The sequence below is a fragment of the Nylanderia fulva genome, unplaced genomic scaffold, assembly GCF_048542155.1.
Source record: "Nylanderia fulva isolate GAGA-0341 unplaced genomic scaffold, ASM4854215v1 Scaffold7, whole genome shotgun sequence".
In the NCBI taxonomy this organism is placed as follows: Eukaryota; Metazoa; Arthropoda; class Insecta; order Hymenoptera; family Formicidae; genus Nylanderia; species Nylanderia fulva.
This window is the reverse complement of record NW_028190807.1, coordinates 4,149,792-4,168,759: the sequence shown is the minus strand read 5'-3', so window position 1 is coordinate 4,168,759 and position 18,968 is coordinate 4,149,792. Positions and strand designations below refer to the sequence as shown.

The 18,968-nt window shown below is 34.6% G+C and overlaps 1 protein-coding gene across 1 annotated transcript in view; it reads left to right on the top strand.

Moving 5' to 3' along the window:
- Naa15-16 (N-alpha-acetyltransferase 15/16) overlaps positions 1–17,896 on the top strand; it is a 36,309-nt gene extending 18,413 nt beyond the window's left edge. Inside the window, exons 9-11 of the mRNA XM_029308656.2 lie at positions 14,872–15,065; positions 15,263–15,371; positions 15,463–17,896. Of these exons, the coding sequence (XP_029164489.1) occupies positions 14,872–15,065; positions 15,263–15,371; positions 15,463–15,971 (812 nt within the window). The 3' untranslated portion in view covers positions 15,972–17,896. The remainder of the gene's footprint in view (positions 1–14,871; positions 15,066–15,262; positions 15,372–15,462) is intronic.
- Positions 17,897–18,968: the final 1,072 nt, after the last annotated feature.

Sequence of the window (18,968 nt, the reverse complement as noted above, 5' to 3'; positions counted from 1 at the left end):
TGTATGAACATGAGTGACATCGATCGCATATCAATATTTAGCAGAAACAACGCCAATATCAAATTAATTATAAATTACGTCACTAATCAGTAACTAAAATCTAAATAATGAGTAATCACTCATTATTTTTATTGCAATAACAATTGATCACAAAATACACATAATTGCGAATAGAATAAATATCTTTATGTTAAAAAATTAAGTATACGATGTTGGTTTTTTAGCAATTCGAGAATTTTTATAAGAATTTCTATTTTATTTGAGTTTCAACATTTGTCGCAATTTAGAAAATTTATGTAATTTTTTACAATAGCGAGAATAATTATTCGACGCTTATATATAAAAATATAGTCTGGAATTTTTGCATGGGGAATCCTGGACATTTAATAATACCGAAATCAAGACATTGTATGGTAAAATACGAGCCTGTTTACACACAAAGAAGCGATACTTTATTATTCTAGTCGCACATACGCGACAAATACGGACATACACGAAAGTTACATGCCAATCATAAAAAATTCAGACTGACCGGTCCAACATTGATTTACTTCCAAAATTTCGTAGCTAATATATTTTTCTATAAATTATATATAATTACATAATTAAATGATGCGTATATAATAAAAAGAAGATACAGGTTCTATTATTCGACCATTATATGGCTTACATTTCTATTGCTTCTTTCAATTGCTGTATTTTTTACATTGAGTAAAACCATATCGAATCGATTCCTTCTGCTCGATCACCGATGACTATTTGCTGTCAATGCCGCATCTAATGCGATTAATCTTTTCACGCGACCAAATTTGTAGAAACGTGCGAGATCGCGCTTCTTTCTCGGTAATCAATTACGATTCCTTTTGCAGTTCTTTCGCGACGTCATCATTATATTCTCGGACTGTGACGGTATCGTTCAAATCATATGCAAGTCGTCACTGTGACGTTTTTTCTTATGCAGCTGTGCGGTCGTACATCCTTCTATGATGAAAAGATATTTAAAAATATCTATCATTCATTTATACGTGTCTGTTTTTTTTTCCCCACAAATGCTTTGACTCAGCGAGCAAAGTCGTTTGCGAGAGAGACTCGTGATGAAGAGATCAGTCGCACTTCGCAGAAAAATCGCCACCACGATCGTCGGAAAAAAATTTGCGTAAACATTTATTTCGAACTCTGTCTGATCGCGCGTGACTAATCGAAAGAGAGATCTGTGACATTATCAAGGTCGGCCTACGTCGTCCTTCGCTTTACAAATTTTTAAACGTCGCGTATTGTAAAACGTTCGGGCGCAATCTTTTTTGCATTCTCAGGGGTCGAGAGAAATATATATTAATCGAAAAGATTGATCGCGAGTTGTCCTAGTTGGAAGAAAAAGATGACCCCAAAAGAATATATCGCGTTAAAATAAGATCGTTTCGTTACGATCGCAATAATTTATATCGCCTTAACATATTTGTTTTATTATATTATAATCGTCAAAATAATCTGTATTGAGAAATATTTGTAAAGAGAATAATTAATTATTTTTATATATATTTAGCAATCTTGTAATATTAATTGCTTGATATTTAACATGATTTGTGTTTTTATCATCTTGAATATTATTGTCGATGATTGTTGTTAAGTTGAACTATTATTCTTTACGATAGAGTTTCCTAAACGAGACATTTAAATCAGGGCATTGGTCAAAAGGAGTAATCTTTTTCCACTCAATTGTGAGATCAAAGAGATGTTATTCACGTTAATTTGTTCAATATGGTTCGCTGATTTTGAGGCTTAGTGACACTTCACGGTTACATGGCTATAGGAGATCTATGCATATAAAGTGAAGTTTTATTAAAGTTGGGAGTTATTAGTTTTCATGAAAAATGTACACGAGAGATACGAGCATGAACTTTATTAGGAGATATATAGATATAATCTTCCTATTGTTTCAGTCAACCTTAGTTTCGTGCTTATTAATACGCGAGATTATGAACGGGAACAATTTCGCTGATGTGCAATCTCGTCGAATTAACTTCACCTTCTAACGCGCCATTGTATTTAATATGATTTATATCGACCTTTCGCTCTTAAATTTTAGACTAGAAGCGAATACGCGCGCTTGCTTGGAAAGTGTAAATGGAAATCGCCAGAGTGAAAATCACTCGAAAGATTTTCCTCCCAAGTGCTTCCTGAGAATCGGGTTGGGATATGACATGACACTTCAAGATCACAGTGAAATCGTAACTTTCAATGTCTTCACTTCCCACACCGTCGCGCTTTGACGCGATCATTATGTCTAATAAGCGTTAACGCGCTATTAATTTAATTTCAGTATTTAACTTCGATGGCAAAATGTGAACTGCGTAATATGTCGTACACACGTGTCCTTTGATTTGAATCAAATTGTGTATGGTTGTACGAAACGCATGACATATAAATATACCTATAGCTATACAACGAATACGTAATCGTTATACAACTAAACGTTATACAACTTAGAATTATATATTATAATAGCAGAACGCTTGACGATTTTTATACTTTCTGTTTTTTTTTTCGCTCTTTACAACTATATAATTAAATTATTAAAGGAAATTTACACTTCTCTCTTTCTCTTTCGATTATTAAAATTTAATTGTAATCTTGATATTTTTTTTAATTATTAAATTTACCAATTTGCAAACTTTTTTCTCTCAAATTTGGAAAAATATTAACGTGTTTGTATGTAGTAAAATTTATGCACTTTGCTCGTTTTGGCTAAACACGAAACTTGCAGTACGGTGTACGTTTTCAAACACAAGCGATCCGTATTTTTTTGCCGGACGTGTACGGCCTATTGTTCGTCATATCGTGCGCCTCTATTTTCCCGCGATTTTACACGAAAGTGAAAAGGCGTTTTCTCGCGCATCTTAACGAACCCTCCTGGGAAGTGGGTCGAATTAGTTAATTTCAAGATCACGGCGAAATACTTGCTTCCTGTGACCGTGTGTCGTGCATTAAAGGCTTTTAATCGAGGCTTCATGTCTCTGTGTTACTTATCTGGGACGTGGAAAAAAATATATAAAATGAACATGCATTCTCTTTGCTTTTTTATTCATCAAGATTTCAGACAAGAAACGAGATCTGCGTGTTTTCACTTTTATCTAGCATCGCAATTAACGCTGTATGCGACCATCTAATTTGTCGGTTCCATATTAGAATAGCATTATTATATCAAGAGGTACATTTTACGTTCGATGATAAATGTGTTGCGACAGGACTAGTATTTCAAATCATATATTAATATCGAAAGAATTTTTTGTGGAAATTATGTTAATGATGTCTAATGTTCCAATAATTATTATTACTATAATAATTAATTAAATTGTTTTTGATTAGTTTTTTTTCTGATTTTTTAATAGAACTATTTGAAGATGATTGATTATGAAAACTATGAAAATCGAATCTTCTAACGATTATGAAAACTATGAAAATCGAATCTTCTAACGATTATGAAAACTATGAAAATCGAATCTTCTAACGAATAGTTACAGCTTAACAACTTGAATTATTACGACATTTCGATATAGACAATAACGAGTAATTAAATCGCAGTTAATTACGCGAGTAATAATCTGCATTATAGCAATTGTGAAATTTATTGACTTATTTAGTCGTCCCGTTATTGTCTCGATTAAAACATAACGCCGATTGCCATTTGCAACATACGATGAGGTCATATCTGTCTTATGCATTACTTTGATTAGCGTCCAATTAAATACGAAACATGTTTAAGGAAATTCAAAATTCTCGGTAATCGTAATAAGATCGAGGAATGATGCAATCTCAGCTAATCATCGTTAGCACAACTATGACGTGTCTCTATAGTCGCAGCTACACTCATGTAGTGAAATATCTAGGATATTATGCATCTCACAGCTTATTATTCGTAATAATTGCGAAGAAAATATTACGTACGCAGCGCAAAACGTGCATCTATCTCTCTGTGACATGATTTTGATTGATTGAGCACAAAGTCGACGATTATCCGAATATCAGGTTTTTCTGTGATTTCGACGGGAAATAGAATGCAATTAGATTATTAAGGACTTTTTAAATTAGCATCAACTCGCGTGCTATTTCTTATCTCGAAAATAGCGAATGTCATTATTAATATATACGTATGTAGGACAGTTCTTTAATTTTGTAACTTTTCATATAACCGATCGATTTATCGAAAAGTCTTCTGTATTGTCATCTTCTGTATATGTACATATGTGTACAGTATAATATAACTGACTTTATTTCAAAAATAGAGAGAAAAATTTCTCAGACAAAAATATCACGCTCTCAGAGAGAAACTTTCATCGATTTTTTTTCATCAATCTTTTTAAATATATTTCAGACTGATTTTATATAAATCAAAGTATTAATAGATATTATTTTTATTTTTCTCTCAATTGATTAAGAAAATCGCTGTTAGATATCTCTGTAAGGAGAAAAAATTTGTTAGACGACAAAAATATCGCTCTTAGAGAGAAACTTTCATTGATTTCTTTTCTTCAATCCTTTTACATATATTTTAAATATATTCTAGACTGATTTTATAAATAAAAGTTTTAATAGATATTATTTTTATTTTTTCCTCAATTGTTTAAGAAAATCGCTGCTAGGATATCCTTATAAGGAGAAGCATCTTGCAGAAATTTCGAATTGCGAACTTCGTGCAGAAATTCCGAAATTGCGCGCTCATCGTCGCTTTAGCACCGTAACTTTCCTCTACGGTCGATTTTCCCTTTCGCTCGTGGAATTAGAAATTCGAGTTAAACATGGCCCGCTTTGTGTTCCGCTATTCATTACGAATTCCAGCGGCGCGTTGCCAGTATTTTTACACGTGCAATGACCTTCTATAGGGAGAAGAGCATACACAGGGAAAGTGTCATCGTCGTCGACACGCTGCGCGCCGTTCGTCACGTTCGTCGCTTTCCCCGTGATTTCCTGCGGAATTGGTCCTATTCATTTAAGTAACTCTCATACTTTTTTCTCATGAAGTCTCGGAAATTTGCGCGCGTTGATGTACCTTACCTGGAAGAGAATCATCTTCGTATTTGACGCGCGCTTCGGAGAGAAACCGCGATTCTTCATGGTTCTCGTTATCTCGCAACGGTGTCCTTAATCCTTACGGAAGTATATAATTCATTGTTCTGTAAATTTCTGTGGTAATCTGATTAATAGAAAACCGTTACTAAATCGGCCCAAAAATGTTAGTGCAATATGTCCAACATATGTAATAATTCATACCGCGACGGTTTACGGAACTTTACTTTGGAGAATTTATTTTGCGTAACGTTGCAAAAATTACAAGTTTCTGAAGAGAAGTCGTGACATTTACCGCAATGCAAGAAAGAACCCCGTTACTGAGGAAAATTGATTCATCATTGATGTCCCGTTGCCGTTAGAGCAACAGTTAAAGAAGTTAGTCATTCGCGGAGGCGAATAAGTTATGCTTATTATATAAGAAATGAAACAAGCCATTGTGCCAAAGATTTACTAGCTGGGTCGAAAAATCAAAATATTTCATATATTTCGTTAAAACGTCTTATTTTCGAGCGGATTTTTTTTCTCGACCTATTAATCACCGTAATAATAGAATTGCTTCGTGAGAATTGTTCTCATAAAATAATAGACGACCAAAGAGAAAGAAATATTTTTTTTACATTTCTTTTTAAGATGTTTTTTTTATCTTGATGAGCTTAGAATATATGATATAAAACAGATAAACGTATCTTACAATATTTTATAAATTTTGAAATTTTTAATCATATAATACTAATTTTTATTTCTTCTAGTTGTTTTGTTTCCTGATATGTTTAAGTGTAACAATTATTTCATACAACTTGCAAGATGCAAATCATATTTAACAGTTAGTACAAAAAATCAAGAAAATCATAAAATTCAATTAATTAGTGTATACTTTAGATATTTTAAATTTCATTTATTCTATATATTTTTTATACACTATTAAAAATTGGGTGATATTTTTTGCATTTATTTTATAATTTATCGTTCACTATTTTTTTATGAAATAATTTTTTTGTCGTTAATACATTAGCTTCAATTATAACTCTCCTCCCAAATCACTTTAAAATTCCACATACGGCAAAATTGAATTTTTCCCCTTGTATCATCTGACGAATTATTCGCTGCCGGTAGTCATTGTGTCATTTCGTAATACTCATTTGGTCAACGTTTTTGTTGCTGACAAACAGGAAACGGCGCGCGTGTATAACGTCGAGGTAACACTTTGAAGAAAATGTACACCACATTCGCATTTATAGCTTTGATATTCGTATCGCGTAATCAGACTGGCGGACATTAATATTCCCGCCGTACTTTTTCGTTCTCTACCGTACGAATCTTTCCGGCAAAATTTCAACCAAACTAAGAAAAACGTTATGTAGTCTGTTGAATGAAATATGGGTGGTACTTTAAAGTGGTTTGATCCCGACATCCGGAAATATACTTTAGCCACAGATATTAATCTAATCTACTTTGCAAGTACAACATGAAGCGGCGTTTCAACAATTTGCAATTCTCTGCCGAGCCTCGTCGAGTCACCGCGATATTCTCGACGATCGTAAAATCAAATTTTTGGCACATGCCCGAGAGGCAAACGGGAGTTTCTTTGGATTGTTCCCGGATCTATAAAGATGAAATTAATCCCGGAATAAACCGACGCGAATTACAAAAAAAAAATGGAAAAAATGTCTCGATGAATGTTAAAGAGGCGGCTCGTTCTGTGATTGAGGGACCCGTTGTTACTTTGTGAGAGAATCCGGATTCCTCGTTTGCGCGGCGTCTTTGATGCCGTAGGTGTATATATCCGCCAAAAGGCGAAAAACCTATATACGAATACTTTTCATTTCGGGGCCTGGCTCGCGAACTCCTCCGTCATGGGAAGTTAGCATTCCGGTGCTGGAGTAAGCGCGTTGTAAGACGATGTAAGGCCTTTCCAAGTCATCGATACATACAGAGAGAGAAAGAGAGAGCGAGAGAGACGACGAGGAGTGTAACGAGCACGTACTCTGGCAAAGTGTTGCGAGCACACGGTCCCTTTCTTATTTCTCCGACCACGCCTAGCCCGTTTGCCCCGTGCAACATTTGCGCGCACCCTTCACCGCGACTTGCACACACAAACATACACACACTTGCATGGGGCCTAGGCGGGAAACGTGGGCGAGAGAGAGAAAGACTTTGGCATATCGATGTGTAAAACTCGAGCGCCGATGGTATCGCAAAAGGAGCTGATTTTACCCGCACTCGATTTCAACCTGAGAGAGACTCTCCGCGAGAATCGGCCGAAGCCAACAATTTCAGCTTTTGCCCGGGTATGAGATCGCGCGAGCGCGATAATGCATGTATATTGCGGAAAATGCAACGAAAGAGCTCCATCGCGCACATTCGTCGGAATGTTATCATTAATACGCCTGCGCCTGTTCGACGGAGGTATGAATAGCAATTAGCAATTAGGCGGTTTCGCTAGCGCGCGACTTACGTAACGCGGCATCGCGTACGATGTTTAATGATGTTCCGGTATTCGGGGAAAATTAAAAAAAAAAAAACTGTGCACGTTTTTTTTTTAATCGGATCAAAAGTAGGTATAAAGCGCGTGCGATTTTTTTCTACGATTCTAAATTGCTTAAATGTATAGGATTTTCCAGGTGACTAAGCAACGTAGCTTTCCGAGTCGTCCCTCTTTCTCTCTCTCTTTTTCTCTTGCTCGATTATTAGGTTTTCGCTCCATTTCCCGTTTTCACTGTCTCGCACGAATCATTAGAGCAACAGAGTAGTTTTCTCCGTGTAACGAATACTTTAACGTTGATTGCCGCTTCAAAAAAAATTTTGCGGAGATCGAAAGGTTTCAATTGTAAAAAATTATTATTATTAATGTAATTGCAGTCATTTTGATTCTATTTTGAAAAAATGCAAATACATAAGAGTAAATACGAAACATGAGAGTATTCTGAAGTATCGTAAAAATCATCTGGTTTTTACATGTTATTTTTTCATTAATATGATGAAATATCCCACATATTTCTTTTTATATTTGAAACATCTTAGACAACAGACAGTAGAAGTTATCTTCGCTAAGATTTTGCATATGAAGCAAGATTTTGCTTAGAACGCAACCACTGAATGAGTCACTGATTCTTATTTAAGCGGAGCTTCTTCGTGGAAAACATTCGTGCGACAGTGTTATAAATAAATCAGCTTTTGTTTTTACAGGTCATCGATATTTCATTCTATCGTATATTTTTGCATCCTATTTTTAAATCGGCGAAGCAGCGCTATAAAAATGACAGGAGAATTAATTTATTTGGATATTATAATTATATTTCACGGCCAAAGTTGTTGATCGACAATCGACGATATTTCCACACTGTATCTTTTATGCACAGACAACTGGCTATATAATCTATATTTATTCGACGACTCACTGATCTCGACCCAGGATATTGCGACAACGATCTCCATTTATCATGCACAGGAAATATGGCGTCTATATATAATATATACATACATGCGCACGTTTAATCACATTCAGAGATTTTCGAAAGAGTCGGTCAAACTTCCTCCGAAATCTATCCTTGGTTACTCTTAGACCGTGAAATGAATCTTAACGTAACGCACAAAAGTGCACGGAGATCATTTTCTCTTAACGTTTTACTCTGAAAATTACAATATTGTACAGTACAATATTGAAAGAATTTTATAATATAAGAGTTTCTCTGATTAATATTTACCGCAATAAAAATATGTACATAGTAAAATTAATTGGACATATTTTATATCTTATGGTAGATATTAATATTTTTTATCATGGTAGAGATATTAATCCGAGAAACTCTTATACATAAAATTCTTCCAAAAAAATATCGTATTATCCCACCATTACTGTGATTTTCAGGATAAATTTGAAGGAAAAATTCTCCTTGTGTAGAATTGAAATTGAAAACAATCATGGATTTGTGAGTTGTATTTTCGATTGATTTGAAAATAGAATCGAGAATGGTTCGACACGATAAATAGACAGTCGATAAACTGTATGTATAGGTATACATTCGATACTTGCTCGCATGTCGTGTAGGCGTGTGTAAAGAAATTGTTCCTCGTACCACACCTTCATCAATTAACGTTGCATCCGTCTTGAGAAAGATTTAAAAAATTACGACATCCTTGAATATACATATATACCGTATATAACGGACCGACGGAATATTTCGCAGTGTTACAATTTATAGGTCAATTTCTCTCGCGTGAGTCTATTTTTTCATTACAAACTAGATATCACTATTACTTTCCACCTTGTTCTCGCGCGACTTGTCAGTGTAATATAAATGTGTCTCAGTTAAGGAAATCTATGCAAAGTAGAAATATTTTTATTGCTTAAAATATGAAATCAACCTTGTTCTCGCGCGACTTGTCAGTGTAATATAAATGTGTCTCACAATTAAGGAAATCTATGCAAAGTAGAAATATTTTTATTGCTTAAAATATGAAATCAAGATTGCAAATATTAAAATATTAACAGAATAAGAATGCAAAATATTTTTAATAATTTTTCCTTTTCTGTTGCTTTAATCTAGAATCTAGAATAAATGTTATAATAGGTATTCCTATGAATACACTTCTTAAAAGGAACTTGTCATTTTTAGACGCGAGAAAAAGATAAATATATTTTTTAAAATATTCGTGGCTTTTCAAAGATGCCAAGCTTCTCGAGAAATTAACAGAAAAAGAACGAGTTTGATTGTCGAAGCGCGAGAATACACTCTTGTTGTTGGGTTTTACGTAATCGGTATCATAAACGTGACTCGCTGCGCGGGTAATAATCGCTATAGCGATCGGACTCTTTGATGTAGTAAAAGAGCAAAGGCGGGCTTGTATTTTTAATGGCCTGATTGAATCGTAGTGATATTGACGTGCGTAACGTAGCATCCTTGCGACTCATTAGGATGATGTAAGAAGCGTTAACGAGTTCATGATCGATGATTATTGGAAGAATCTAAGCATTTCATCAAGAAAGATGCTGGTTCTAATATACAGTTCTAATATAGATGATCTCTTGTGCTTTTAAAAAACGGTCCTTGTAACGGAAAATTATTTGCGTTCCGTTTCAGTTATTCAAGTATTCACCAGAGCCGAAACCGCAATTATGCTAATAGCTTCTTTTTTGTTGCTATTATAGCCATTGATATTATTGTCGATTATTCTGTCCATATAATAATGAAATATTCGTATAACTGTATATAAATTGATTGTGCTCTATTATACGGTATATAAAAAATTGTACGTCGCCAATTATTATCGGATTTTATTCATTTAATAGAACCGTTCACATTCGACTGAATAACAGCCGCGTAACATTGCAATGTAATTAATCGGTTGATGATTATTCTTCCCGTTATATGCGTTCTTTATGTCGGTATCGGAAGAATGTAATTATCAATGAAAAAGTGGAATTTTTGCGAGCAATCTTACCGTGAAGAAACTGAACGCGGAACTCTGCATTATATATTGTTACGGTAATAAATCGGCGTGATTCATGTCGCGGCGTTGTGAAAATGATTCTTGGATGCATTTGTTGAATTTCTGATCGCCATTCTTTTTTTTTTCGCTCGAAGAAACTTCGTCAACCGACACCACGTAATATAACGTTTCAATCCGCTCGTTAACCATATGTCAAACAATTTTTGAGCTTTTGCTTGTTCCGCGATTGATAGGTGCATTTATTTATAAAAAAATGGATAGAAATTGAATTATTTTCTTCAATATTTTATATTTATTATTTTCTGATTCTCTCTGGACACGAGATTTTTCTCTTAGAATTTACCCTGAAAATCGTATCAATCATATTAATATACATAATAAAATTATTTTTATATCTTATTGTGTAGTTATTAACATTTTTTGTTGTGGTAAATATTAATCAGAGAAGCTCTAATAAAATTCTTCCAATACTATATTGTCCCATGATTTTCAGGGTAAATTTTAAGAGAAAATTCTGTGTACAGTTCGATTTTATTATCTATCGATACATTTTATACTGATAAATTTTCTGCCTTGTTTTACGTATCAAGCAAAATTAATGAGATTATTTATGCGTATTAGTTAGCTACTTAAATCTCTTGATTTCTTCCCTCGCTGCATTTATCACAGAAGCTTTGTCATGTCTAAAATGCACGTCTTTCTAATTCAATGACGTTTGAGTAAACGTGCCGCGAGAGGAAGGTCTTCTCCGCGAGATTAGCATGGGAAAGGACTCACTTTGCGAAATTGAAACGCGTCTGTGTTTCCTGCGTGTTCAATTAAAAGACCGAGCGTCGGTGGTAGGTGTCATTTGCGCGCTTTTTCTTTGTCTTTGCTGTTCTAATCACCACGTTTGAAGCGTGGCATTATTTTCCAGTGCGCCGTCCTTGCCGCCCCCGTCATTTCTGCAACCCTTACGTAACAACACAATTGTTTTACGCTGTAAATCCGACTCTGAATTTGTTGCACGAAGCCGGTGCATCTTTTGTCTCGGCTCGCAAATCGTCTCTTTGTTGAAAAAAAAAATTCCTCATCTCGCCCACGCGAGAGGATAATAGTTACACAGGCCAGAAAAATAGGCAATATCTTTACACGTGGTACTTTTCACATGGAGAACACTTCTGTTCGAATGCGCGACGATGAAAAACGTACGATTCACACGCTTCGAATATCCCGGATAGAATGAATTCAACAGGATCCATTCGTCATGACGTGATACGATATGCGTTGCAACGCATTGAGAAGACTGCAACATATTACAAAATCACCCTGTGGGTGTCATAGAGAAATTATGAATTATCACATGCATAAATCAATTAAACATTTCCCGAGTTTTTCTCAGGGACTATCAGCATTATTTTTATTTAATAAAAAAAAAATTCGATTGAGTTTCTATTTTTAAGTCATTATTTAACTAGAATGCTGTAATTTACGAGTTATTTGGTTTTTGTATCCTCATAAATTGTTTCCCTGTTAAAATATAAATTAAAAAAAATTAATTGGGGAAAAAATATGAAATATTTTCGTTTTGATTATTTCTCTCGTTTTTAAATTGAACGAGCAATTATTAACAGCGCAGTGTGAATACATTGTCTCAGTGATCGCGTAGGAGCACAAATCACTCGTGGGACATAACGGTACAGGTTAAGGTGCGGTTGTACATTGAAGGCGATCGAGGAAACGATTTAATTTTTCGTGCAACATTACACCGAAGGATCCCGCCGTACAAAGGCGCATATACCTCGCACATAAATCAGAAGCAATTTAAACCGTAGAATGAAAATGCATTGCGCTTTCCAACGTGATTGAAATATTCGCAAAATATTCGTCGCGCGTAAATTATCAAACGGGTCACATATTTCGAGGAAACATTCCAGCATCTTAAGGAATGCCGCAACGATTTCAGGAATGCGAAATCGAATCCAGTTTTGTTCGTAGGCGATCGCGAGTCGATTTGCGGAAATCGACGTGACGATTAGGATTTTCGTGACACCCGACTTTTTATAATGGCAAGGCCGAACGCATTTTAATTCGGCACACACGCGAGTTCGTACAGGGATGCAATTTACATGAAAGGCTCGCACGCCTGTTGCCCCACATTCCTGAGCAGGCTCGTAACGCGCACGCAAGGTCCCCATTTTTATTCGATCAAGGATGAAAAGTCCACTGTCGGTCCTTGCATACCAATGTCTAATTAATAACGAAGGTGTTTGCCCCGCGTCAATCAGAATCTTATTGAGTGAACATTCATTACGGTACATTAGTGTCTATGTGCTTTGATAAGTTTATTACAAACTTTACGCTAACTTATTTATTGAAATGGGACAAGATGATAATATTATTACCATGAAGAAAGGTGTATATAATAATTACTGCTATATATGTTATATATATGTTTCTTTCTGATATATTAGTTATATGGGTAATATTGTGGATAATATATAGTGTGATAATTAACGATTTGCATGTCGCGCATAGATCAATTATGTATGTCCAGCGCCGAAGTTACATGTAAATAATTCTTATGTAAGGATAAGGTGGAATCGCCTTTCAAGGAGTCGCGTGAATCCTCTCTGAGGTAACACCTACGCCACTCGCGAATTTACGGAGCATGGCAACAGTTCTCTACCGCGTTCTAATAAAGCATTGACTGGCCCTTACATAATTGGAAAGTGCTCGGATTTTCGCGCTATAATACTGAATTAATACAGCTGTAATTAAAATGTTAATGCCCACTGAGCAAGCTAAACGTTCACAGATTAGCGCAACAATCGAAACTTTTTGTCTCACTTTCCTATGTAACAATCATAATCAAGGCATTTGGATGAAAATGTTGGAAATTTTTTTTTCATCTATTATGAATTATTTCTATCTTTATATATTCTGAGAATTGTATATTATTTATTATTTTGCAATATTTAAAAATACTTTCACGCAAAATATTTTATAATAATGAGAAAAGAAAGGAGCTTGTGGCATATATTTTTTTTTTTATTTATATGTATTGCGCGAAAGAAAGTTTGTATAATATCTATCAAGGCAATTGATCAAAGAAAATGTTACAAAATGTTTCTTCATCTATTCTGAATTTTTTCTATCTGTACATATTCTGTGAGAATCGTATTTATTTATTATTTTGCAATATTTAAAAATACTTTCACGCGAAATATTTTATAATAATGAGAAAAGAAAGAAAACTTGATACCATCAATTAAGGCAATTGATGGATGAAAATATTGAAAATATTTTTGCATCTATCCTGAATTTTTTCTATCTTTACATATTCTACGAATCATATATTATTTATTATTTCACAGTACTTAAAAATACTTTCACACGAAATATTTTATAATAATGAGAAAAGAAAGGAACTTGTGGCATATATATTATTTGTATTTATGTATTGCGTGAAAAAAAAGTTTAAGATGACGTACAATAACTCTCCGAGAAATGCACGATAGAGCTCTCTCTCTCTCTTGAAATCTCTCGTACTAATAAAGAGATTCAGATTCATCTTTTAAAGTTCAACAAAAGTGACCCAAACTTATCCACTTGTCTTGTCATTACGTTTTACCGCCGTCTTACTCAATTACTGGCAGAGAGCCGGGACGATCATTTTCCCGGTAATCGTTTTTCGCAAAACTCGCGAATATAAAACTCGGTTTTCGGCTGGAGGGATTACGTAGCTCCTTTGACGCAGGGCTCCTTTCTACTTCTTGTACCCACGATATCCATCGGCCGTGCACGTGACTAAGGAGCACGCGAGGCACGTGCACGCATGCCAGACTTACTAACTGAATAACTGTCAATAAGGCACGATCGAAGGCGGAGAAAATGACTGCGAAACACATATACGATAGTATATTTTCTCCATCGTGAAATATATCGTACACAACCTTGGCGAGTACGTCAGCAAGAGCGAAGAGATTACGCTGATATTTAAAAGCGGCGGAAACCATATGTCGAAACTGATCTCCTCCGTTTTCTTGAAACGAGGGAAAATCTTGCATAACGACACGACAAAAAATTCAAAAGGATACGCATATACACGTATACACGAAAGAATTCCGCATTCGTACATTATATTGAGTAACCCACGTGTAGAATCATAAAAAGAAATCATTCTTCAATGTATAGTGGAAGTTATTTTTATTTAAATTGTAAATTATGAGGTAGTTATGAATATACAGAGCTAACTTTCTGTTCCTTCGAGCGAATAAGTTTTTGAACATTTTTATCGATTACGCAATTTTTTGTGATCTGCGTCCTAATTATTTTTATTAGAAATATAATACTCTTCTTACTACGTTACAGAAAACTTGGCCCCATCCGAATTGAAAAAGCTAAGGAACAAACAGAGGAAACAACGCAGAAAGGCCGAATTGGAACGGCAACAAGCCGCTCAAGCTCAGGAGAAAAGAGAGCAACATAACAAATCTCGACAGCAAAATGACCCTGATCTCGAGCAACCCACGCTAGACGAATTAATTCCGGAAAAGCTGGAAAGGGTGAATATATATTTTAAACTTATCCTCTTTTTAAATCCAAGCGTCAGATCGACGTCATTATTTAAGGGTTGATTATAACATTTTTATGACAATATATATATATATATATATTAAGTAAAAAAAAAAAAAAAAAATTACAAAGTTACTATGTAATTATTAATACATTAATCAAATTAATTTTTATATATATTTTTCAGGCCGAAGATCCACTGGAACAAGCAATAAAGTTTCTGCAGCCCTTGCAGGAATTGGCGTCGAATCGAATAGAGACGCATCTCATGGCTTTTGAGATATACATTCGCAAAGGTACTTCAAGAATATGTTTAACAATGAAATAATTTCGCAAGATTGATTCTCGTTTGGCGGACGAGATAGTAAATGTCTGTTTCTCTTACAGGTCGCACTCTTCTCATGCTGCGCTCGATAAAACGTGCTCATAGGCTGGATGCGAACAATCCAGATTTGCATACGTGTTTGGTGCGTTTTCTGCTGCACACTAGCAAGATGCCGCTGGAAGGAGCGGTAGGCGAAGTGATAAAACGTCAGACCGTCGGGATCTTCTCCAGTACAAAGCCGGCTCAACTAAACACCGAGTTCTTGAAAAAGAGTAGAAATTCTCTAGCGCATCAGTTACAAGCCGCGAGGATGTTGTATGTCTTGGACCCGTCCGCGCAGCTGAAAGCGCTTTCCCTCGTGTCAAACATCGACGAGCTGGAAGGCGTGACGTTGCAGAACTGCACGAAGGTGCTTGAAGCATTGCGCAACGGCGACTTCGGACACTGCGACAACACGATAGAGGATTTCATGGCGAAATGTCACGTGCGGTTTCCGTTCGCCACCGCGTTTCGGCCACCCGAGCCGAAAGCCAACAATCATCAAGAGAAAGAGAACTCGATTAAGAACTGATCCAGGCACGCGCTATCGCAGCGTCACTGAATCGCTAATCGTTTAGTTAGGCGAGTCAATGGAGAGCAGCCGGTGTTCTAATCTGCGCTAGAGAAACTTAAAATCGTATTTTAGGTGTCGTGACAAAAAATGAAATGAGGCGAAATTGGCGGAATAATCAATCGAGTAGAGCGTGTGTTACACAGAAACTGGTTCCTCGAGAGTATTTCGCACGTAGTGCGAACAGTGGCTAGGACAATGCTGGACAAACAATCTTAATAAATTACGATACGACGAGAGGCGCGGACCCCGCATCTATGATTTCAACGTGGTCCGGAATGTTATGAGGACGAGAAAAAAAAAAGAGAGAGATGACGACTTAGCTAAATATTAGTTAACAATCGAAATCGATTAATTTGATTCACGTTCTACTTATTGTGGGCGGCAACGCTAAATGCGAAGAGAAGGCTGGAGATCAGGAGTGGGAGGGATGTAGTCGACAAAAGTGCGGATTGTTTTGTGTACGAGACGTGCAGTGTGTAAAAAATAACACGTGCGAGACTAACACATTGGTACAAAAAAAAAGACAAGACTTGTATACATACATACATACATACATACGCGCGTTCTATGCGAATATTTCTACTGAGGTTAAGGTGTACAATTTCCAGCGATGCCTACATAATACTCTACTGTGTAGAGGCCGCAAAAAAAAAACGCTAGACGAGCACCGAATACTGTACCGTGTAATGTCCGTCGCCGCATTTGGATGGATTCCGTTCCCACATTGTGTATTATTAACTTCTGGTTCGCCTCACCCATAAACTTTTTGAATTCGAATGAACAAAATGACCTAACGCTTTTCCTCCTAGATACATATTTTATTCCTGCGTTTTTTGCTCAGGGTAATGATCTAACGTTTGGATTGGAACCCTGATATTCCATCGAGAAGTCAATAAATAAGTAGTGTCCGTTTGCGAAAGTCTGTGAAAGTTATTATAGAAACGAGATAAACTGCGTATTGTATACGCCAACTACCAAAGTATATCATAAATCGAAAAGTCGTTAGTGTGCTGATAACGGTTATCATCGTTCATGTGTACATCGACGCGGATTGCGGAAATTTTAATGAACACTAAAGGTTTCAAGCCTATATCGGTACAAGTCAAAGGATGTTATAATTACCTCGTTTAATTTTCGGAAATAATGTGCTATTTATAAGTTTTCAGTTTTTCCGTAAAAAAAAAAAACAAAAACATTTTCGATACGAAACGACCATAGGTACTACCAAGCTATTAATAATGTTTGTACATATTTCAAATACTATAAGTGTATATGTCTTATGACTTTCTTTCAATGAGCGACGAGTGAATTTGCCGCTAATGAATATTATCTGAATGTTAATCACCTATTCAAACACATCATAACAATAATCATAAACATATAATAGGTATCTATGTTTTATTGTATTAGTTATATTTACCTCCTTAAATACTTATCCGCAAATTATCTCATATCGTCTATTATCGTAAAACGAGAAGTCGAAAATCGAGATGGAATAATTTAATTGAAATAAGATTGGTTATATTGGCAATTTAGATTTATTTCTATATTAAACTTAATAATTGTGCACACACACGCGCATACACACACACACACGTGTGTGTGTGTGTGTGTATGTGTGTATGTGTACACAATATTATTTATTTAATCAAAAAGCGCAATTAAACTGAAAATTTTAATTTTTTTAATCTTATTTTATTTAAACATCTTTTCTACAAATGGAGAGTATCGAATTCCAAATTGTTATTTAAATAATAATAGTTAAATATTAGTTGTTCCAATCTGTACTGGAGGTTATTACCTCGATATAAAAACTTTTATCATGCGCATATAGACACAAACATCAAAACATAGAAAATAAATAATGCTAATTGCGAATTATATTCGAATTTGTCAAGAGCTGAATCTAGATTTGCCTTTTAATCCCCAAACATAATATTGTACTACTATCTTGAGTTTTTTCTAGACCATATCTTCTCTCTCTTTCTTTCTCTCTCCTTTCTCTTTTTCATTTCTATGAATATAATTGGATTCATCACACAGAATTTTTTTTGATTAATAATTTTTATTAAATAAATGACTCGTGCACTTTTTGCGCGCATAAATATCTGCTTTTATTATTAAAATGTATAATCAAATTTAAAATTGCCATTTTATACTACTTAATGTCACAAGGTAGTTATATAGCTTTAGAATTTTCAAATATTTTGTTTCCAAAATAGATGACGTGTAATCGCATTCACAAATACACATTATAATATATTAGTGTGTGTATGTATATACATACATATATATATATATATATATATATATATACACATATACTAATATATAATATATATGTATACACATATTATTGTTTATTCCGATATAATGATTGATATAATTGATTAATGTATAGCAAAAATGAAAAAATATTGCTATAAAACATAATATTAACATTTTAATAATAAACAATATTATAAATATTATTCATTGATTTGACATCTATATACATGATGCATAGTATTCTATGCTGATATATAATCTCAATTTTCCGTAATATGAAAGATAACTTCTATGTGATGAATTCTCAGATTTTGTCATGTAATCATGCTCATTGTCTCTAACTTTCCTCACATTATATTCACTGAGGAAATAAGTGGAATAACATTTTAATTGAACGAATTCGAATGTATAGTATGTACATAAAACACATATTAACATACACGCATATACATATATATCAAATATCCTTATGTTTAACCGTTTCTTTTATTATTATTGCATCAGCATGAAAAAATATTATATCAAGTAAAACTAATCTACTCGTAATCCGCTTAATTCAAAGAGAAAATAAACATTGTTACATATTTCTTATTACATTATGCCATAAGAATATTATCATTAATTACATTTGTACAGCACATAAAACGCATAAACAGAGAGTTATGTCATATATTTAATTCTATCTTA